Source organism: Bos javanicus, chromosome X (assembly GCF_032452875.1).
Source record: "Bos javanicus breed banteng chromosome X, ARS-OSU_banteng_1.0, whole genome shotgun sequence".
NCBI classification, from domain to species: Eukaryota; Metazoa; Chordata; class Mammalia; order Artiodactyla; family Bovidae; genus Bos; species Bos javanicus.
The window spans coordinates 76,236,812-76,258,781 of record NC_083897.1 but is presented as its reverse complement, the minus strand read 5'-3'; the positions used below and the strand labels follow the sequence as shown (position 1 = coordinate 76,258,781).

At 37.2% G+C, this 21,970-nt stretch overlaps 1 protein-coding gene across 1 annotated transcript in view; it reads left to right on the top strand.

The window, feature by feature from the left end:
• The window catches only part of ATP7A (ATPase copper transporting alpha), a 129,428-nt gene that overhangs the window by 72,903 nt on the left and 34,555 nt on the right, over positions 1 to 21,970 (top strand). Inside the window, exons 4-7 of the mRNA XM_061409654.1 lie at positions 48 to 773; positions 5,733 to 5,939; positions 9,439 to 9,602; positions 20,120 to 20,281. Of these exons, the coding sequence (XP_061265638.1) occupies positions 48 to 773; positions 5,733 to 5,939; positions 9,439 to 9,602; positions 20,120 to 20,281 (1,259 nt within the window). The remainder of the gene's footprint in view (positions 1 to 47; positions 774 to 5,732; positions 5,940 to 9,438; positions 9,603 to 20,119; positions 20,282 to 21,970) is intronic.

Below are 21,970 nucleotides of genomic sequence, written 5' to 3'. Positions count from 1 at the left end.
GTAGCCCAGGAATAACTGAATTAAATGTTTTTCTTTTTATTAACTAGTTTCCTTGGACAATCAAGAAGCTACTGTTGTTTATCAACCCCATCTTATCACAGCAGAGGAAATAAAAAAGCAGATTGAAGTTGTGGGCTTTACAACATTCATCAAAAAACAGCCCAAGTACCTCAAATTGGGAGCTATTGACATAGAACGTCTAAAGAACACACCAGTCAAATCCTCAGAAGGATCACAGCAAAAGAGTCCATCATACACCAGTAATTCAACAGTCATTTTCACCATAGATGGCATGCATTGTAAATCATGTGTGTCAAATATTGAAAGTGCTTTATCTACACTCCAACATATAAGCAGTGTAGTAGTTTCTTTAGAGAATAAATCTGCCATAGTAAAGTACAATGCAAGTTTAGTCACTCCAGAAACACTGAGAAAAGCAATAGAGGCCATATCACAAGGGCAATATAGAGTTAGTAGTGCAAGTGAAATTGAGAGTACCTCAAACTCTCCCTCCAGCTCATCTCTTCAAAAGAGTCCTTTGAACATAGTTAGCCAGCCTCTAACTCAAGAAACTGTGATAAACATTGATGGCATGACTTGTAATTCGTGTGTGCAGTCTATTGAAGGTGTCATATCAAAAAAGGCAGGTGTAAAATCCATACAAGTATCACTTGCAAATGGCAAAGGGACTGTTGAGTATGATCCTTTACTAACCTCTCCAGAAACCTTGAGAGAAGCAATAGAAAACATGGGATTTGATGCTTCCTTGTCAGGTAATTATCATTTTTTTTCTTTGATTCCTCTAATGTTCTTTTATTTATACTTTGCTAATTCTTTTGGCTTTTATCAGTGAAAAATAAGTACTAGGCACTGCAGTTCTACTTTTTGAAAATATGACATATGTCAGCAGCATATATGAAGCATATATAAAGATGCATAATGATGTTTGCATAATTATATAGAAACTAGAAACATTAAATAAAGCATGATACCTCCATATGAGGAAATGCTCTGAAGCCATAAAAATTATGGTGTTGAAGATACTTAATGCCACGGGAAAGTGAGATATTTTGTTAAATGAAAAAGCAAGTGAAAAAGTCATGGTCAAAATTTTATAAACACATGTATAAGGATTTATGCTATGTATATGTTATTTATGTATATGACTAAAATTCCTGGTAGAATATGAACAAAATTTTAATCGTAGTTATTTTTGAGTGGTAGGATAAAGGTGATAATTTGTTTTCATTGTGCTTTCCTATGTATTTTAAGTGTTTTGTGACAGGGTTATATGTATATTTGTATGTATTTATGTATATATAAAATGGGAGAAGCAAATGTTATTTTAAAAGAAAAACTAGAGCTTCAAATGTAGAAAACAAACTTACGGTTACCAGGGGATAAGGGGAGGAGGGATAAATTGGGAGATTCGGTTGACATATACACACTATTATATATAAAACAGATAACTAATAAGAACCTGCTGTGTAGCCCAGGGAACTCTACTCAATGCTCCGTAATGGCCTATATGGGAAAAGAATCTTAAAAAAAAAAACAGAGTGGATATATGTATATGTATAGCTGATTCACTATGCTGTACACTTGAAACTAACATTGTAAATCAACTATATTGCAAACAAAAATTTTAAAAAGAAAATGAAAATAGTAGAGATAAATAGTAGAATTTAAGCTGTGGTTTCAAATTTAGGCATTCTAATTAACCTGACTCTAGAACTGGCCCAAAGTCTTCCTGTTTTCTGGCAGCTCTTACCTTGAACTGAAACCAGAGATGTATATCCAATGGAATTTGCCCATGTGAACTTGTTTTGAACTAGAATTGAACCTAGCCTCTAATTAAACTGGAAATTCCCTAAATGAAATTTCTTGCTCTGAATATTAATAGAAAAGTTGAATAACTAATTTCTAGACAGTGTCATTGGACTTCCCCGGTGTCTCAGCGGTAAAGAATCCACTTGCAGTGCAAGAGACATGGGTTCAGTTGCAGTGTCAGGCAGATCCTTTGCATGAGGGCATGGCAACCCACTCCAGTATTCTTGCCTGGGAAATCCCATGGACAGAAGAGCATGGTAGGCTACAGTTCGTGGGGTTGCAAAAGAGTCAGACATGACTTAGAGACTAAGCAGCAACAATAACAAACATGTTAAAAGCCATGATGAATAGGTAGAAAACCTTGGCAAAGTGATTGTGACCGTAAAATAACTTATGAATTGTGACTACAGTAACCCATATTATTGGGATAAAAAGTTAATATCAATTGACTGCATTGTGTGTTTCTGCTATAGATCAATCAGAGTTTAAGATGCCACCAGAATTGTGGCTGCCCATTTTCTGAATGCTAGTGTCAACGCTGGTCCAGGCTTCATAGTCTACCACTCTGAAACCTGTTCCTATAGACTTAGAGGGATCATTGCATTTCACCTTCACGTCATACCAGTCCTGGGTGGACCATAAATGTTAATAAAGGAAATAGAAATATAGGAGGTGCTTTTTATCATGACCATCAATATCGTCGTTATCGTGAAAAGATATATATGAAGTTGTCTTCACTAACCAATTAAACAAAATACTCAATTAAATTCCTTTTCCTTTTTTGTAACTTTTTAATCTTTAATTTCAAACTTACAGAAAAACTGCAAGAATAGTACAAAGAATTCCTGTTTACCAGTTTTACTTGGATTCCATTGTTAACACTGTTGCCGCATTTGTTTTATCATTCTTTTTCTCTATCGACAGATAGACATATTTTCAAACACACAATACACACACACGTGTAGCTATCTTTTTCTGAATCATTTGAGAGTAAGTTGCAGACATGATGTTTATAGTTAAACATAAACATAGTTGTTTTTAAGCCATTTTCTGATTATATATTTATTCATATTACTTTAGACTAAACCTGCCAGTTTTGAGGATCAGACTTGAAACCCTTTCTTGAAATTTTTGGATTCTTTTCTGATTGTTGCCTCACATGCAGGAGAGTCAGTCTTCTTTTGAATTCATTTATGGATAAGTAGTGTTGCAGTATTCTTGCCTGGAAAATCCCATGGACGGAGGAGCCTGGTAGGCTGCAGTCCATGGGGTCGCTAAGAGTCGGACACAACTAAGGCCTTCACTTTCACTTTTCACTTTCCTGCATTGGAGAAGGAAATGGCAACCCACTCCAGTGTTCTTGCCTGGAGAATCCCAGGGATGGGGGAGCCTGGTGGGCTGCCGTCTATGGGGTCGCACAGAGTCGGACACGACTGAAGCAACTTAGCAGCAGCAGTGTTGCTACAGTTTATAGAAAAGCCAGTTTAAAGAAACTAGCCATTTAATTCACTGTGGCTTTTTAACACCTGTACTGCCTCTGTGAAAGATGGAAGCATTTGCTCTTCTTGCCACATTCACTGGGGTAAAGGTCAAAATTTTTTGAATCTTTGTTGAGAAATCATGCCATTGTAACTAAAAGGGGTTACCTCTATGACTTATTTTAATTCAATACTGTACTTCTAGAGTGTGAAATTGCAGATGGTGTTTTAGTTACTTCTGGTACCTGAAATGGAGAAGGCAATGGCACCCCACTCCAGTACTCTTGCCTAGAAAATCCCATGGATGGAGGAGCCTGCTAGGCTGCAGTCCGTGGGGTCGCTGAGGGTCGGACACGACTGAGCAACTTCATTTTCACTTTTCACTTTCATGCATTGGAGAAGGAAATGGCAACCCACTCCAGTGTTCTTGCCTGGAGAATCCCAGGAACGGGGAGCCTGGTGGGCTGCCGTCTATGGGGTTGCACAGAGTCGGACACGACTGAAGCGACTTAGCAGCAGCAGCAGCAGGTACCTGAAATAACTAAATTACTCTGGAATAAGACTTAAAGTAATTAGTAATATAAACTTTCTTTTCATTGTCCAAGTTCAAAATTTTAAATCTTCATTATAATTATGATAGAATGAATAAGCTCCTGGCTAGACTAAAATAATGTTTTTTCCCCCACGCCAAAGCTATTTCCTTTGGACAAATGAGCCTCCTTTTTGAATTTTTGGTACTATTTGGTAAATTTTATCCTCTTTGTTCTAAATAATACTCTCATAATCTGAATGAATATCATTTTCTGAATTGATTCACATATAAGATCAGAGACTGTCTAATTTTGGAATTAGGAGAATCTCATCTTTTGCTATTAAAGTGTCCTTTGCTATACCCAGACTGGCAGTACTGCCATCACTTGGAAGCTTATTGGAACAGAATTTCAGGCCTCACCCTCAATGTACTGAATCAGAATCTGCATTTTAACAAGATCCCCCAGGTGATTGTATGTCAAAATTTAAAAGCCTTTGTTATAACTGATTTGAGAAGTCAGGCTTTTGTTATGAAAGTGGTCAGGCTTTTGTTAAAGTTTCTTCAAAAGATGCCTTTTTTCCGTATCCTAAAAACCAGCTCTGCTATGAAGGGTTTCCTCTATGGACTAGCCAGATAGACTTGAATCAGTTTTTCGCCAAAGGGAAAGAAGTAACACGTAGGTGGAAATTTCCACATCACTTCTTTTCCTCCTTATCTCTGCAGTAGAGATGAAAATCTTTAGCTTTTTTGCAGGTACATGGATGTGCTAAAAAGAATACTTTCTCCCTTCTTGGGAGATGATTAATACTGAAATGGATAAACTAAGTCTCCGCTAAGACTGCAGGGGAGCTTCTGGGATGACAGATGCTTTCCACTGTTTCACAGTCCATAAACATTCTACAGAAAAATTCTCTGATTACTTTGTGAAAAATTAAGATTATTGCTGACTTACTCCTTGCCTCTTCTTCCATTGTCCACCAAAGACATTTTAATTTAAAAAACACTATGTATTATTGTTAAAATTCAAGCATACAGCAGTGTCTATAGAGGAAATTTGTTCATCTTTCTGTTATTCTATTCCTGCTATAACCTCATTCCCCAGAAATAGCCTCTACTAGTAGTTTGCTATGTACCTTCCTAGGCTTCCTTATGCATGTTTTCGTGTATGCACTCTAACAATTTTTAAATGACATTGTACTGCATTGCTGTTTTGCAGATTGCTTTTTGTCCCACTTACACGAATTGCTTTACTGCCAGTATTTAAATCATTAACATAATGATAGAAATTCATTATAAAACAAAGAGCTTTCTATTAATAAACCACTGTCTACTGGAGTTTGAGGTAGAGATAATGGGCTTGAAGATCTTGATATAAAGTTCTGTTTATTCAGCTGGTTCCGATTTTCCCAAGAATTGGGATGGGCAGTGTTGAACTTGGAAGTCACATCCTGGAAAGTGTAAAGATAGCATTGCACAGGGCTCTAGGTCCATGACAGTTTTAAAGGAATGGATTGACAGTGCCTGGAGAAGGAAATGGCAAGCCACTCCAGTATTCTTGCCTGGAGAATCCTGTGGACAGAGGAGCCTGGTGGGCTGCTGTCCATGGAGTCGCACAGAGTTGGACACGACTGAAGTGACTTAGTATGCATGCATGCATTGGAGAAGGAAATGGCTACCCACTCCAGTATTCTTGCCTGGAGAATCCCAGGGACAGAGGAGCCTGGTGGGCTGCTGTCTGTGGGATCACACAGTGTCGGACACGACTGAAACGACTTAGCAGCAGCAGCTGCAGCAGCGTTGACAGTGCCGGGAGGTGTGTGTGGATCGTGATAAATGACAAGGGTGCAGCTGGAGAATACTTCAAATGAAAAGAATCTTTCCCTGTCCACCAGATACAAATGAGCCATTGGTAGTAATAGCTCAGCCCTCATCAGAAATGCCACTTTTGACCTCAGCTAATGAATTTCACACCAAAATGATGACACCAATTCATGACAAGGAGGAGCCAAAGACTTCATCCAAGTGTTATATACAGGTCACTGGTATGACTTGTGCTTCCTGTGTAGCAAACATTGAACGGAATTTAAGACGAGAAGAAGGTAAGACACTCTTAAACTTGCTATTTTATGTACTAATTTGAGAACTCTGTCCTTTTTGTCCTCTTATGTGTTTTGTAACCATGTTTATGATTATTGCCAAGGCCTCATAAAGACTTATCAGTGATTTATAGGACAACCTTGACTTGCTGATAGCCAGTTTTTGTTAGTGTTTTTGTTCCCTTAGATATAGTTCCTGTCTCATTAATCTCATGGCTGCATTTTAATATCGGTGAAATTTGTAGTCAAAGAGCAGAAGGAAAGGAGAAGGCACTGGCACCCCACTCCAGTGCTCTTGCCTAGAAAATCCCATGGATGGAGGAGCCTGGTAGGCTGCAGTCCATGGGGTCGCTAAGAGTCGGACACGACTGAGTGACTTCACTTTCACTTTTCACTTTCATGCATTGGAGAAGGAAATGGCAACCCACTCCAGTGTTCTTGCCTGGAGAATCCCAGGGACAGGGGAGCCTGGTGGGCTGCCGTCTATGGGGTCACACAGAGTTGGACACGATTGAAGCAACTTAGCAGCAGCAGCAGCAGAAGGAAATACATAAGATTACTATTCTTTATGGACCTTGGCTGCAGTGGATTTTAAGAAACATAAATTTTCTGATAAAGCTATGCTTAAAACTAACAGCTAGAATCCATAATTTTCAGTGTTACTATACCCAGGACAAGCACTGGACCAAAGCCAAGTTTTAGAATTATTCTCTTCCAGCAGTTTGATTACTGATCTTTACTTGTAGTAAGAGTGTTCAAAAGTTACTCAATATTGTGTACAAGTTTTCATTTTTGGTTACAAATTCTTAGAAAATCTGCAATATGTTTTTTTATTTAGTCACACTCAGATGTTTTAGCTTTTAATTTTGCACTCACATTAATGGACTTCATTGCATAGTGTAGTAGATTTGTTAACCATAGAGATAGGTGGTTATGTTTAATGAGCCTGAAGTCATAGGTTTGGTAAGTAGCCCTAGCCCCAGGTATCTTACTGATAGTCACAAGGGCTGAATAAATATGATTAATATAAGCTTATCATCACTATTGGGGAAATAAAGTATATAGAATAATAATACAGACCTATGGCTAGTAAACTCAATTTATATGTAAAGATCAGAACATTATTGTAACAAAATGTGTTGTTATATACTAGAGCCATCTTAAGTTCAATATTACCTTGTCCACATTCTATCATTTCAACATCCTTCATTTCATCTGGCATTATATCTAATTAGAGTGCAGTCTGGGCTAAATTATACTTTGCGTGATTAAGAAGAACAGGAGGAAGGTTGCAAGAAAATGAAAGCAAAAAGAAATTTCCAAGGGGCTTGTTTAACTTTAGAACCAACTATTTTAGGAGCAGTTCAGATATAGACTTTCTCATGAGACAAGCAATGGCTACTACAGATAACAATTACAGATTTTTTTTTAATCCCTAAAACTGATTGTTTCAATTACTTTCTATTGCTCCTTTACCACCTTTTAACCTAGTTAGAAATATCTTTGGCCTAGCTGGGTTCAACGTTCACTGCATTCACAATCTAACTATATTCACTTCTCTTTTTTTTAAATTAAGTGGCACTCGTCTTCCCTCAGTTTCATCTGCATTATGTTTTTAAAAATGAATAGAAAAAAGTTCTAATTGTATTTTGAAGTAAAAATTTAAAAATTGTCCATAATTTATATAAGTATAAAATGTTTTTGAAACTTGAAAAAACAGATTTTCTGTTTCTTTTTGACTATAGATTACATTCAACAGAAGTGAAAAGATATTTTTCCTTTCCCTATACCCTTCTCTTATCACCGATACTCTCCTATGATCCAATCCTCTGAATTATTTGGTACTCACAAAGCCCATGTGTAACTACCTTTTTCTCCAAAGAAAAGAGTACTTTTTTTGGTAGCCAATTTCATATAGAAAGCTTAGATTATATTAGATAGTTTATTTTCATATTAAAAACTATTATTAAATTAGTATTTGGATATTTTTTTCTTTTTATCAAACCCCAGAGCTGACCTATGGACTGTTGATTCCTATTCCCTGTCAGGTAGCCACCAAGTGCCACAGATTCCCAGAAGGAACTGCTATTTCTGCTGCATGTTATTAATTTTCTTCCTGGAAATGACAGCAATAGCTGACCTAGAGAAGTGGATTGGTTGTTAACAAAATGCTGATACCAGAGAACAGCATGACTGCCATAAATGAACTGCTTTGTTAAGCTGTGTGGCACTTTTTGGAGGGGGGGGGGAGTAAGAGCATTTTAGATTAGTGTGTGTCAGGCAATACAATTTGAGAGAGAAATGACTGTTATTTTATAATATTATAATGTGTATGTTGGTATATTCTTAGATTGTTTGCTACAATTACATTGATTTCCTAAGTAAATGAGTTCTTTTCTCTAGGACTCTATCTTACAGGTTTCTAAAAATACTTTATATTCATTTCCTAAAAATACTTTATATTTGGATTGCAATTCAAGCAGTGTTAAACAGTTCTAAGACAGTTGTGGAAATGTGAATATTGCCTGGATGTTTGATGATATTGAAGAATTATTTTAGGTTTGATAATGGTATTATGATTATTTCTTTAAAGAAAAGAGTCTTTTTTAAAGGTTATTTATTTATTTTGTCTGTGCTGGGTTTTCAATTTTTGCTATATGTGGGCTCTCTCTAGTTGTGGTGAGCGGGGCTTCTCTCTAGTTGCAGTGCGAGGGCTTCTCATTGTGGTGGCCTCTCTTGTTGTGAAGCATGAGCTCTAGGCACACAGGCTTCAGTAGTGCGGCTCACAGGCTCAGTAGTTGTGGTACATGGGCTTAGTTGCCCTGTAGCATATGGGATCCTCGTGGATCAGGGATTGAACCCATGTCCTCTGCATTGGCAAGTGGATTCTTAACCACTGGACCACCAGGGAAGTCCAAGAAAAAGAGTCTTATCTTTTAGAGATACATATTTAAAATTTTACATATTATATGATATCTGGGATTTGCTTCAGAATAATCAGGGTAGAGGGTAGGGATGAGTGGGTAGGAATATATATATGAAACTTGAGCAGCCCAGTATTATTGACAGTTATTGAAGCTGAGAGATGGGTACATTGAGTTTATTATGTTGTTCTGTCTTGAGTGTGTGTGTGTGTGTGTGTATTTGAAATTTTCCATAATAAAAAGTTTTTAAAAATGAGGCCAAGTTTTCACATAGTTTTATTTGGGTTCAAGATTGTATAAAAGTGAAGAAATAAATTTTTCTAGATTCACTTAACCCTTTCATAGTTAAATGAAAAGAAAACTATTATAAAATTATTCTTGGGAACTTCCCTGGTGGGTCAGTGGCTAACACTCAATGCTGTAAATTCAGGTGACCTGGGTTCAATTCCCAGTGAGGGAATTAGATCCCACCTGCGGCAAATAAGACCTGGCACAGTCAAATAAATAAATATTGTTTAAAAGATTACTCTTTTTATGAGAAATGTTATCTGACTTGTTTTTCTTATCAATATTCCTAGGAATATATTCCGTACTTGTGGCTCTGATGGCTGGCAAGGCAGAAGTGAGGTATAACCCTGCTCTCATACAACCCCCAGTGATAGCCGAGTTAATCCGAGAGCTTGGATTTGGATCCACTGTGATAGAAAATGCTGATGAAGGAGATGGTGTTTTGGAACTTGTTGTAAGTAAGAAGGTTTATGTGGTTAATAGAATATCCAGGAAGAACTTGGCGAGAATTCAGAAAAGAGATCCAAAAATAATTAAAATGTTGGGAAAGTAAAACATAAAATGAAAATGAAGGAAACTGGAAAGATATTGACAATGGTGACCTTCAAGTGCAGAATGTAAAAGATAATCATCACTTCTATTAAGAACCAATAAACAGGAATTGGGTTTGAATGAATAAATGAAAATTACTTTAAAAATATAGTATGATTCCTACCTAGTAGCATGTAAAAGAATAAATTCTAGATGCATTAAAGACTTAAATTTTATAAATAAAGTCATAAAGCTAGGTATGTTATTGGTGTAGGTATTGGTTTAAAATGACATTATTGCCAACCCAGAAAATATTTTATTTGTTTTTTGTTTTGTTTTGTTTTGTTGTTTTTTTTAAATTTGTATAACTTAAATAATTAAAACAAAAAATTTAACCTTGTACCAAAGTTCCAGCTCAGACAAAAATTTGAATGTAAAAAATGGAACCATGAAATTACTAGAAGACATATTTAGAGTTTTTTTTTCAATATTTTATTATAAAAATTTCAGACATTGGAAAAGTCAAAAGAATTGTGCAGTTGAACACTCTCAAACACACTGCATGTATTCTACAATTAACGTTTTACTCTATTTGTTTTATCAGTCTATTATGGAAATAATTTTAAAATCACAAAGAAGTTGCAAAAATAGTACAGAGGATTTCCTTGTAGCCACTACCTAGCTTTTCCCAATGATAACACCTAATTTAACATTTAAAAAATAATATTAGAGTAGGAAGAATCTTATTAAGTGTCATATAAAATCCATAAAAGACAAGATTGATAAATTCAGGTACATAAAAATTTCATGTTTGGAGAAAAAACCATAAACAAAGTCAAAAGGCAAGTAATGTTAAGAGTAGGCACCCTTGTCTTGTTCCTGATTTTAGAGGAAATGCTTTCAGTTTTTCACCACTGAGGATAATATTTGCTATGAGTTTGCTGTATATGGCTTTTATTATGTTGAGATATGTTCCTTCTGTGCCTACTTTCTGGAGAGTTTTTATCATAAATGTCTGTTGAATTTTGTCAAAGACTTTCTCTGCATCTATTGAAACAATCATATGGTTTTTATCTTTTAATTTGTTTATATGGTGTATCACATTGATTGATTTTCATATATTGAATAATCCTTGCATTCCTGGAATAAAGCCCACCTGATTATGATGTATGGTCTTTTTAATGTTATTGGATTCTGTTTGCTAGAATTTTGTTGAGGATTTTTGCATCTATGTTCATCAGTGATATTGGCCTGTAGTTTTCTTTTTTTGTGCCATCTTTGTCTTGTTTTGGTATTAAGGTGATGGTGGCCTCATAGAATGAGTTTGGGAGTTTGCCTTCCTCTGCAGTTTCCTGGAAGAGTTTGAGTAGGATAGGTGTTAGCTCTTCTGTAAACTTTTGGTAGAGTTGACCTGTGAAGCCATCTGGTCCTGGGCTTTTGTTTGTTGGAAGATTTTTGATTACAGTTTCAATTTCTGTGCTTGTGATTGGTCTGTTCAAATTTTCTATTTCTTCCTGGTTCAGTTTTGGAAGGTCGTACTTTTATAAGAATTTGTCCATTTCTTTAAAGTTGTCCATTTTATTGGCATATAGTTGCTCATAGTAGTCTCTTATGATCTTTTGTATTTCTGTGTTGTCTGTTGTAACATCTCCTTTTTCATTTCTAATTTTACTGATTTGAGTCTTCTCCCTTTTTTTCTTGATCAATCTTGCTAATGGTTTATCTATTTTGTTTATCGTCTCAAAGAACCAGCTTTTAATTTTATTGATCTTTGCTATAGTCTTCTTCATTTCTTTTTCATTTATTTCTGCTCTGATCTTTATGATTTCTTTCCTTCTTCTAACTTTGGCGGGTTTTTGTTCATCTTTTTCTAGTTGCTTTGGGTGTTAGGTTAGGTTGTGTATTTGATGTCTCTCTTGTTTCTTGAGGTAGGTTTGTACTGCTATGAACTTCCCTCTTAGTACCACTTGTACTGAATCCCATAGATTTGGGGTTGTCATGTTTTCATTGTCATTTGTTTCTAGGTATATTTTAATTTCCTTTTTGATTTCTTCAGTGATCTGTTGGTTGTTCAGAAGCGTGTTGTTTAGCCTCCATATGTTTGTGTTTTTTATAGATTTTCCCTGTAGTTGATTTTTAATCTTACAGCATTGTGATCAGAAAAGGTGCTTGAAATGACTTCAATTTTTAAAAACTTTACCAAGGCTTGATTTGTGGCCCAGGATGTGATCTGTCCTGGAGAGTGTTTCATGTGCTCCTGAGAAAAGGTGAAATCCATTGTTTGGGGGTGAAATGCTCTGTTGATATCAATTAGGTCCAACTGGTCCAAGGTATCGTTTAAAACTTGTGTTTCCTTATTAATTTTTCATCTGGATGACCTGTCCATTGGTGTGAGTGGGGTATTAAAGTCCCCCACGATTATTGTGTTACTGTCAATTTCCCCTTTAACAGTAGTTAGGATTTGCCTTGTGTGTTGAGGTATTCCTATGTTGGGTGCATATGTATTAATAATTGTTATGTCCTCTTGGATTGATCGCTTGATTATTATGTAGTGTCCTTAGGGCTTCTCTGATAGCTAAGTTGGTAAAGAATCCGCCTGCAATGCAGGAGACCCTGGGTTGATTCTTGGGTCAGGAAGATCCACTGGAGAAGGGATTGGCTACCCACTCCAGTATTCTTGGGCTACCCTTGTGGCTCAACTGGTAAAGAATCTACCTGCAATGGGAGAGACCTGGGTTCGATCCCTGGGTTGGGAAGATCCCCTGGAGAAGGGAAACGCTACCCACTCCAGTATTCTGGCCTAGAGAATTCCATGAACTGTATGGTCCATGGAGTTGCAAAGAGTCAGACAGGACTGAGCAACTTTGTCTTATTCACTTCACTTCTTTGTCTCCTATAGATGGTCTTTATTTTAAAGCCTATTTTATCTGATAAAACTATTGCTACTCCCACTTTCTTTTGATCTCTGTCTGCATGAAACAGCTTTTTTCAGCCCCTCACTTTCAGTCTGTATGTGTCCCTAGGTTTGAGGTGAGTCTCTGGTAGACAGTATAAATAGGGATCTTGTTTTTGTATACATTTGGCCAGTCTTTGTCTTTTGGTTGGAGCTTTTAATCCATTTACATCAAGGTGATTATTAATAAGTATGATCCCGTTAATATTTATTTTATTGTTTTGGATTTGATTTTATAGGCCTTTTCTGTGTTTCCTATCTAGAGAAGGACCTTTAGCATTTGTTGAAGAGCTGGATTGGTGCTGCTGAATTCTCTTAGCTTTTGCTTGTCTTATAGAGCTTTTGATTTCTCCTTCAAATCTGAATGAGATTCTTGCTGGGTAGAGTAATCTTGATTGTAGGTTTTTTCCTTTCATCACTTTAAGTATATCCTGCCACTCCTTTCTGGCCTGCAGAGTTTCTGTTGAAAGATTGGCTATTAGCCTTATGGCTTGTTGTTTGTTGTTATTTGTCATTGTTATTGTTTTTTTAGTGATTTCTGAGCTGATTATATAAAGTCAATGTTCTTTGTTCTGTGTGTCCACTGAAGTCTCTGTTTGGTTAGCTCAGTAGTCAGCTAACAATTCCACAGTGATTTCCTTAAATATCTGGAACCAATAAGTATCCCAGTCCTTAGGAATAAAACCACCATATGATGCAGCAATCCCACTCCTAGGCATATACCCTGAGGAAACCAAAATTGAAAAACCACTTGTACCCCAATGTTTGTTGCAACACTGTTTACAATAACTAGAACATAGAAGCAACCTAGATGTCCATCAACAGATGAATGGATAAAGAAGTTATGGCACATACATACAATGGAATATTATTCAGCCATAAAAAGGGATGTATTTGAGTCAGTTCTAATGAGGTGGATGAACCAAGAGCTTATTATACAGAGTGAAATAAGTCAGAAAGATAAATAGCTATACTAATGCATACATATGGAATCTAGAAAGATGGTACTGAAGAATTTATTTGCAGGGCAGCAATGGAGAAACAGACATAGAGAACAGACTTATGGACATGGGGAGAGGGGAGGAGAGAGGGTGAGATGTATGAAGAGAGTAACATGGAAACTTACATTACTGTATGTAAAATAGATAGCCAATGGGAATTTGCTGTATGTCTCAGGGGACTCAAACAGGGGCTCTGTATCAATCTAGAGGGGTGGGATGGGGAGGGAGATGGGATGGAGGTTCAGGAGGGAGCAGACATATAGGTATATATGTATACCTATGGCTGATTCATGTTGAGTTTTGACAGAAATCAACAAAATTCTGTAAAGCAATTACCTTCAATTAAAAAATAAATAAATTAAAAAAAAAAAGTATCCAAGTCTTTGCTAAAGAGCTGTTTGTAAATGTTGAGGCATGCCTTGAACACTCAGCCAAGCAGTTGTCAGTTTTGCCTTAACCTTTAATTCCTGCTTCTACAGAGCCTAAAGGTCAGCCTGAGTTGAGAACTTAGGGCTCTTTCAGTTCTTCTCTGAAGATACACACAGCCCTGGACATATGCATAGCCCTATGCATGTGCATGGTCTTCTAGATTCCTAGGAATGTGCTGGAACTCTTATGGACATCTTCCTTCCCAGCTTTTTCCCTTTTAGGGTCTTTTGTTAGTCTACTGTTTTCCCCAGCTGTTATCCATTGGCTCAGGCACCCATAAGGTTAAATAATTTCCCCTAATTGTTTTGACAAATTCTCCTGGAGAAAAGGCTTTTTGTATGCACTGAGATCGTCAGGAACAGACAGACAGCTTTGCAAGTGGAATATTTGAGAAAACCATCAGACAGGTCAAATAATGACAGTTCTATGGGAATGAGACTTTGAAGACATGCCAATCCTTTTTTTTCTCTCTGGTGGCTCCCCTGATGCTGTTTTTCACCATGACTGTGGCCTGTTGGTCCTCATAGCTATCACCGAGCTGGAGGAGAGGGGATGGGAATACAGCAAAATGTAACACCACATAGCTTACTGTTTTACTGGAATTTATCTGATTGTCTTGAATAAATGCTTCCTGCGTTGCTGTAAACTTTTAATTTCCAAATTTCTTTTTTAATCAGTTTTTTAAAATTGAGGTGTAGTTGAGTTACAATATTATATTAGTTTCAGATATACAGCATAGTGATTCAGAATTCTTACAGATTATATTCTGTTTAAAGTTATTATAAAATATTGGCTCTATATCCTGTGCTGTACAATATATATTTATAGCTTATTTTGTACATAGTAGTTTGTTCCTTTTTATCCCTACCCCTATATTGTCCCCCTTCCCTACTTTCTCCCCATTGATAACCACTAATTTGTTCTCTATGAGTCTGTTCCTGTTCATTATATTCATTTGTTTTATTTTTTAGATTCCACATATACATGATAAGATACAGTATTCATCTTTCTCTGACTTATTTTGCTAAGCATGATATCCTCCAACTCCATTCATGCTGTTGCAAATGGCAAATTTTCATTCTTTTTGTGGTTGAGTAGTATTCCCCTGTGTGTGTGTATATATATATATACACATATACATACATACAACATCTTCATCCATTCGTCTATTGATGGAACTTAGGTTGCTTCCATATCTTGGCTATTGTAAATAATGCTGCTATGAACATTGAGATACTCATATCTTTGTGAACTAGTGTTTTTGCTTTCTTTAGATTTGTACCCAAAAGTGAAATTGCTGGATCATATGGTAGTTGTATTTTTAGTTTTTGAGGAAGATCCATCCTGTTTTCCATAGTGGCTGCAGCAATTTTCATTCCCACCAACTTTCCAACTTTTCTGAAAAAGTTGGTGCTGACAACTTTTGCAGATTTTCTCATTGCTTTTAGGGAGGGGAGAATTTTCAGAAATCCTTCCTCTACTATTGATGATGTTCTTTTAGTAGATATTCTTGAGTAAATACTTTGTAAGTTGTTGTATAATCCTTTTGGTTACTTCTCATAATATTTCAGTGGTTGGTTTTTGAAACTTTTATCCAATGATTAAACTTTTACAGTTTAATCATTGCCATTTGGGGCAAGGATTTGCTGAACTCCTTGCACAGTCATTCCAGAAGTCCCGCCCTTCCACTGTAGAATTTATGTGTAAATGAAGTATAACTTCACTCAAGACATAGGGCAAAATACATTTTTGGACAAAGGTAGAACACTTTTGTCATTAGAAGTAATGACACATTTGTCACTAGAAGTAATACTAACAGAGAAGGCAGTGGCAACCCACTCCAGTACTGTTGCCTGGAAAGTCCCATGGACGGAGGAGCCTGGTAGGCTGCAGTCCATGGGGTCACTAAGAGTCAGACACAACTGAGCGACTTCACTTTCACTTTTCACTTTCATGCATTGGAGAAGGAAATGGCAACCCACTCCAGTGTTCTTGCCTGGAGAATCCCAGGGACGGGGGTAACCCTAGTGGGCTGCTGTCTATGGGGTCACACAGAGTCGGACATGACTGAAGCGACTTATTAGAAGTAATACTAAAGGATAAATATGAACGTACATTCATATATATGTACATACATATCTACATACATACATATGCTTTAGCAGGGTGGTCCACTGGAGAAGGAAATGGCAAACCACTTCAGTATTGTTGCCTTGAGAACCCCATGAACAGTATGAAAAGGCAAAAGGATAGGAAACAGAAAGATGAACTTCCCAGGCTGGTAGGTGCCCAATACGCTACTGGAGAACAGTGGAGAAATAACTCCAGAAAGAAAGAAGAGACAGAGCCAAAGCAAAAATAACACCCTGTTTTGATTGTGACTAGTGGTAGAAGTAAATTCCGAGCTATAAAGAACAATAATGCCTAGGAACCTGGAATGTAAGGTCCATGAATCGAGGTAAATTGGAAGTGGTCAAACAGGAGATGGCAAGAGTGAACATCAACATTTTAGGAATCAGCGAGCTAAAATGGACTGAAATTGGTTAATATAACTCAGATGGCCATTATATCTACTACTGTGAGCAAGAATCCCTTAGAAGAAATGGAGTAGCCCTCATAGTCAACAAAAGAGTCCAAAATGCAGTGAAAGAAAAGAAAGTAAAGTCACTCAGTCGTGTCTGACTTTTGTGACCCCATGGACTGTAACCTGCCAGGCTCCTCCGTCCATGGGATTCTGCAGGCAAGAATACTGGAGTGGGTTGCCATTTCCTTCTCCAGGGGATCTTCCTGACCCAGGGATTGAATCCGGGTCTCCTGCATTGCAGGCAGATACTTTACCCTCTGTACCACGAGGGAAATGGCAGTACTTGGATGCAATCTCAAAAACGATAGAATGAACTCTGTTCATTTCTAATGCAAACCATTCAATACCACAGTAATTCAAGTCTATGCCCCAACCACTAATGCTGAAGAACCTGAAGTTGAACAGTTCTGTGTTGAGCTACAAGACTTTGTAGAACTAACACAAAAAACAGATGTCTCCTTTTCATTATAGGCGACTGGAATGCAAAAGTAGGAAGTCAAGCAATACCTTGGAGTATCAGGCAAATTTGGCCTTTGAGTACAAAATACAGCAGGGCAAAGGCTAATAGAATTTTGCCAAGAAAACACACTGGTCTTAGCAAGCACCGTCTTCCAACAACACAAGAGAAGACTCTGCATATGGGCATCACCAGATGGTCAATACCAAAATCAGATTGATTATATTCTTTGCAGAAAGATGGAGAAGCTCTATACAGTCACCAAAAACAAGACTGGGAGCAGACTGTGGCTCAAATCATGAACTCCTTATTGCCAAGTTCATATTTAAATTGAAGAAAGTAGGGAAAACCACTAGACCATTCAGGTATGACCTAAATCAAATCCCTTACATTGGAAGTGACAAACAGATTCAAGGAATTAGATCTGATAGACAGAGTGCCTGAAGAACTATGGACGGAGGTTTGTAACATTGTAGAGGAGACAGGGATCAAGACCATCTTCAAGAAAAAGAAATGCAAAAAGGAAAAATGGCTGTCTGAGGAGGCGTTACAAATAGCTGTGAAAAGAGAAGTGAAAGGCAAAGGAGAAAAGGAAAGATATACCCATTTGAATGCAGAGTTCCAAAGCATAGAAGGCAGAGATAAGAAAGCCTTCCTCAGCAATCAGTGCAAAGAAATAGAGGAAACCAATAGAATGGGAAAGACTAGAGATCTCTTCAAGAAAATCAGAGATACCAAGGGAACATTTCATGCAAAGTAGGGCACAATAAAGGACAGAAATGGTATGGACCTAACAGAAGCAGAAGATATTAAGAAGAGGTGGCAAGAATACACAGAAGAACTATACAAAGAAGATCTTCATGACCCAGATATTCACGATGGTGTGATCACTTACCTAGAGCCAGACATCCTGGAATGTGAAGTCAAGTGGGCCTTAGGAAGCATCACTATGAACAAAGCTAGTGGAGGTGATGGAATTCCATCAATTCTTTGGAATTCAAAAGAATTCCATTTGAAATTTGAGCTATTTCAAATCCTGAAAGATGACTCTGTGCAAGTGCTGCACTCAATATGCCAGCAAATTTGGAAAACTCAGCAGTGCCCACAGGACTGGAAAAGGTCAGTTTTCAGTCCAATCCCAAAGAAAGGCAATGCCAAAGAATGCTCAAGCTACCGCACAATTGCACTCATCTCACACGCTAGTAAAGTAATGCTCAAAATTCTCCAAGTCAGGCTTCAATAGTATGTGAACCCTGAACTTCCAGATGTTCAAGCTGGATTTAGAACAGATAGAGCAACCAGAGATCAAATTGCCAACATTCGTTGGATCATCGAAAAAGCAAGAGAATTACAGAAAAACATCTGCTTCATTGACTACACTAGAGCCTTTGACTTTGTGGATCACAACAAACTGTGGAAAATTCTTAAAGAAATGGGAGTACCAGACCACCTGACCTGCCTCTTGAGAAATCTGTATGCAGGTCAAGAAGCAACAATTAGAACTGGACATGGAACAACAGACTGGTTCCAAATAGGAAAAGGAGTACACCAAGGCTGTATATTGTCACTCTGCTTATTTAACTTTTATGCAGAGTACATCATGAGAAATGCTGGCTGGATGAAGCATAAGCTGGAATCAAGATTGTTGGGGGAAATATCAATAACCTCAGATATGCAGATGACACCACTCTTATGGCAGAAAGTGAAGAAGAACTTAAGAGCCTCTTGATGAAAGTGAAAGAGTAGAGTGAAAAAGTTGACTTAAAGCTTAATATTCAGAAAACTAAGGTCATGGCATCTGGTCCCATTACTTCAGGACAAATAGATGGGGAAACAATGGAAATTGTGAGAGACTTTATTTTCTTGGGCTCCAAAATCACTGCAGATAGTGACTGCACCCATGAAATTAAAAGACACTTGCTCCTTGGAAGAAAAGCTATGACCAACCTAGACAGCATATTAAAAAGCAGAGACATTACTTTGCCAACAAAGGTCTGTCTAGTCAAAGCTATGGTTTTTCCAATAGTCATGTGTGGATGTGAGAGTTGGACTACAGAGAAAGCTGAGCGCCAAAGAATTGATGCTTTTGAACTGTGGTGTTGGTGAAGACTCTTGAGAGTCCCTTGGACTGCAGGGAGATCCAACCAGTCCATCTGAAGGAAATCAGTTCTGAATATTCATTGGAAGGAGTGATGCTGAAGCTGAAACTCCAATTCTTTGGCTGTTTGATGGGAAGAACTGACTCATTTGAAAATACCCTGATGCTGGGAAAGATTGAAGGCAGGAGGAGAAGGGGATGATAGAGGATGAGATGGTTGGATGACATCACCAATTCGATGGACATGAGTTTGAATAAGCTCCCAGAAATGGTGATGGACAGGGAAGCCTGGCGTGCTGTAGTCCATGGGGTCTCAAACAGTTGGATATGAGTGAGTCACTGAATTGAGCTGAACTGAGCAGGGTGAGAAAAATTTAGAGGGAAACAAGGCACAGAATACAAGAAACTGTGATAGTTGTCAAATCCTCTATTACTGAGTGTAACAGGAAGAGGGATACTTTTAATGAGATCCTCTTCTGTTTAACCTGTTGCTAACTAAGTCATTTCAGTCACATCTGACTCTCTGCGACCCCATGAACTGTAGCCCACCAGGCTCCTCTGTCCATGGGATTCTCCAGGCAAGAAAACTGGAGTGAGGTGCTATTTCCTTTTCCAGGGGATCTTCTCAACCCAGGGTTGAAACCTGCATCTTTTTCATCTCCTGCATTGGCAGCCAGGTTCTTTTACCACTAGCGCCACCTGGGAAGCCCTTTTACTTTTTGTAGCTGGGACCATATCTTTGTTCAATGTGGTATAAAAACAGTGATCTAATGGTCATATCTAAAGCATATTAATAGTGCAGATAAGATTTTGTGTGTTTATACTGTGTTATAGGATTTCTTTCAGTTTAAAGTAATAACACGTTTAATGGAGGGAAATAAGCGCATTTCTGAATAACAAAGCCTTTGTCTTTAACAGGTGAGAGGAATGACATGTGCCTCCTGTGTCCATAAAATAGAGTCTACCCTCACAAAACACAGAGGGATCTTCTACTGCTCTGTGGCCCTGGCAACCAACAAAGCACATATTAAATATGATCCAGAAATTATTGGTCCCAGAGATATTATTCATACAATTGAAGTAAGTGCCAAGACTTTACATTTCCATGTTCTTACCTATCCAGTCAGCACTCCCTCAGATCACTTCTGGTTTATATCAGAAAGAAATGATGAAAAAAATCTGATTCCTTTGTTTAATTGTCTCAAAATTTAATAAGCATTTTACCGTTTTATTTTTTATTTTTTGAACTTTGTCAGGAGGAATTAGCTAAAGGCACATTGATAGTATTAATCAGGATGGGACTTGAAGTAGAACCTCAGGTCATTTGAAATGTTTAGAAAATATAAGTAAAGGATAATTTCTTTTGAGTTAAATTCATATTAATCATTACAAAAGTGGAATATCCTGCTAGATGCTATATTGTTTAAGTCAAAGCTTTAACTACTACCTTAGTTAAAGTAAGAAATATAAAAGACCAAACCTTTTTCATTGTGACAAATTCATCCTGTATTCTTCAGTAGCTCGTAAATGGTAGTACATGGTGAAGTATCGCATGTATTGTTTCCGTGTGGTGTAGCATTGTTGTTCTAATGACCTAAAAAGCATATTAATCATTTAGATAAGATCCTGTTAATGTAGACAGTAGTACCATTAACATATTTGTGAAACTAGCATTTTCGAGTATCTTCTATGTGCCAGTTATGCAAATTGCAAAGCTTCAGTTCTTGATTTAATTCTCAGAACAGTACTGTCGTCTTCATTTTGTAGGTGAGGAAACTCAGGTTATGAGATGTTAAGTTACTTCCCAAAGTCACATAAGCTAGTAAGTGTCATGCCAGGGATTTGAGCCTAATCTTCCTGACTCCAGTGTTCATGCTTGCTCTTTTCTCTGTGCTACACTGTCAAGAAATATAAGAAGGCAGCATTTTCCCTAGCAGCTGAAAATATAGTGTATGTTACTGTCTATGTTCATATGAATCTTATTTAGGTATAATTTTCTTTCAGTACTTTATTTTATTGAGGAAAATTTTCATTCTTGTTATTTATTCCTGCTAGAACAAGAGTAAAGACTACATATGCAAAGCCTTGAATAATATGTTTAGCATGGTGCTAACTTTTATGGCCTCTCATTCAGTTTTCTGTGCTCTCGGGGATGTATGGATGGATAGATAGATGTCAAAACTAAAAGTAAAAATAAACTGATTAATATACATCAGTACTAGTAGATGCTTGTCAAAGTGTAAGATTTATGATTTTACTGCTGAATTCTGTTGTTATTAGATCATCATACAGTCTGTCAGCTTGACTAAGCAATATATTTCTGCTTTTTTTCCAAAATTACTTATTAGAGGCTTTAGTTTACTTCTTGATAGAAGAACCTCTACTGAGGACAACTACGCTTGAATTAAATCAATAATTTGGAAATAGTAGGAATAGATATTAACTAGAATTGAGGAAACATTTATTTCTTTGATGAAAGACTAGAAACAAAGATAATTAAGAGAAGGAATGGAGAAGGAAATGGCAACCCACTCCAGTATTCTGGCCTGGAGAATTCCATGGACAGAGGAGCCTGGTGGCTATAGTCTGAGGTATCAAAACAGTCAGACACGACTGAGCATGCAAGAGAAGGAAGCACATCTTCATCTTTATATTCCCCATAGTGATTTGCACTTGAATTATTCTTAATGACAATACCACAGCTTAAAATTTCTGTACATAATGTTTATACATTCAGAGAAATAATTGTTTTTTCATGAATTTCCTTAG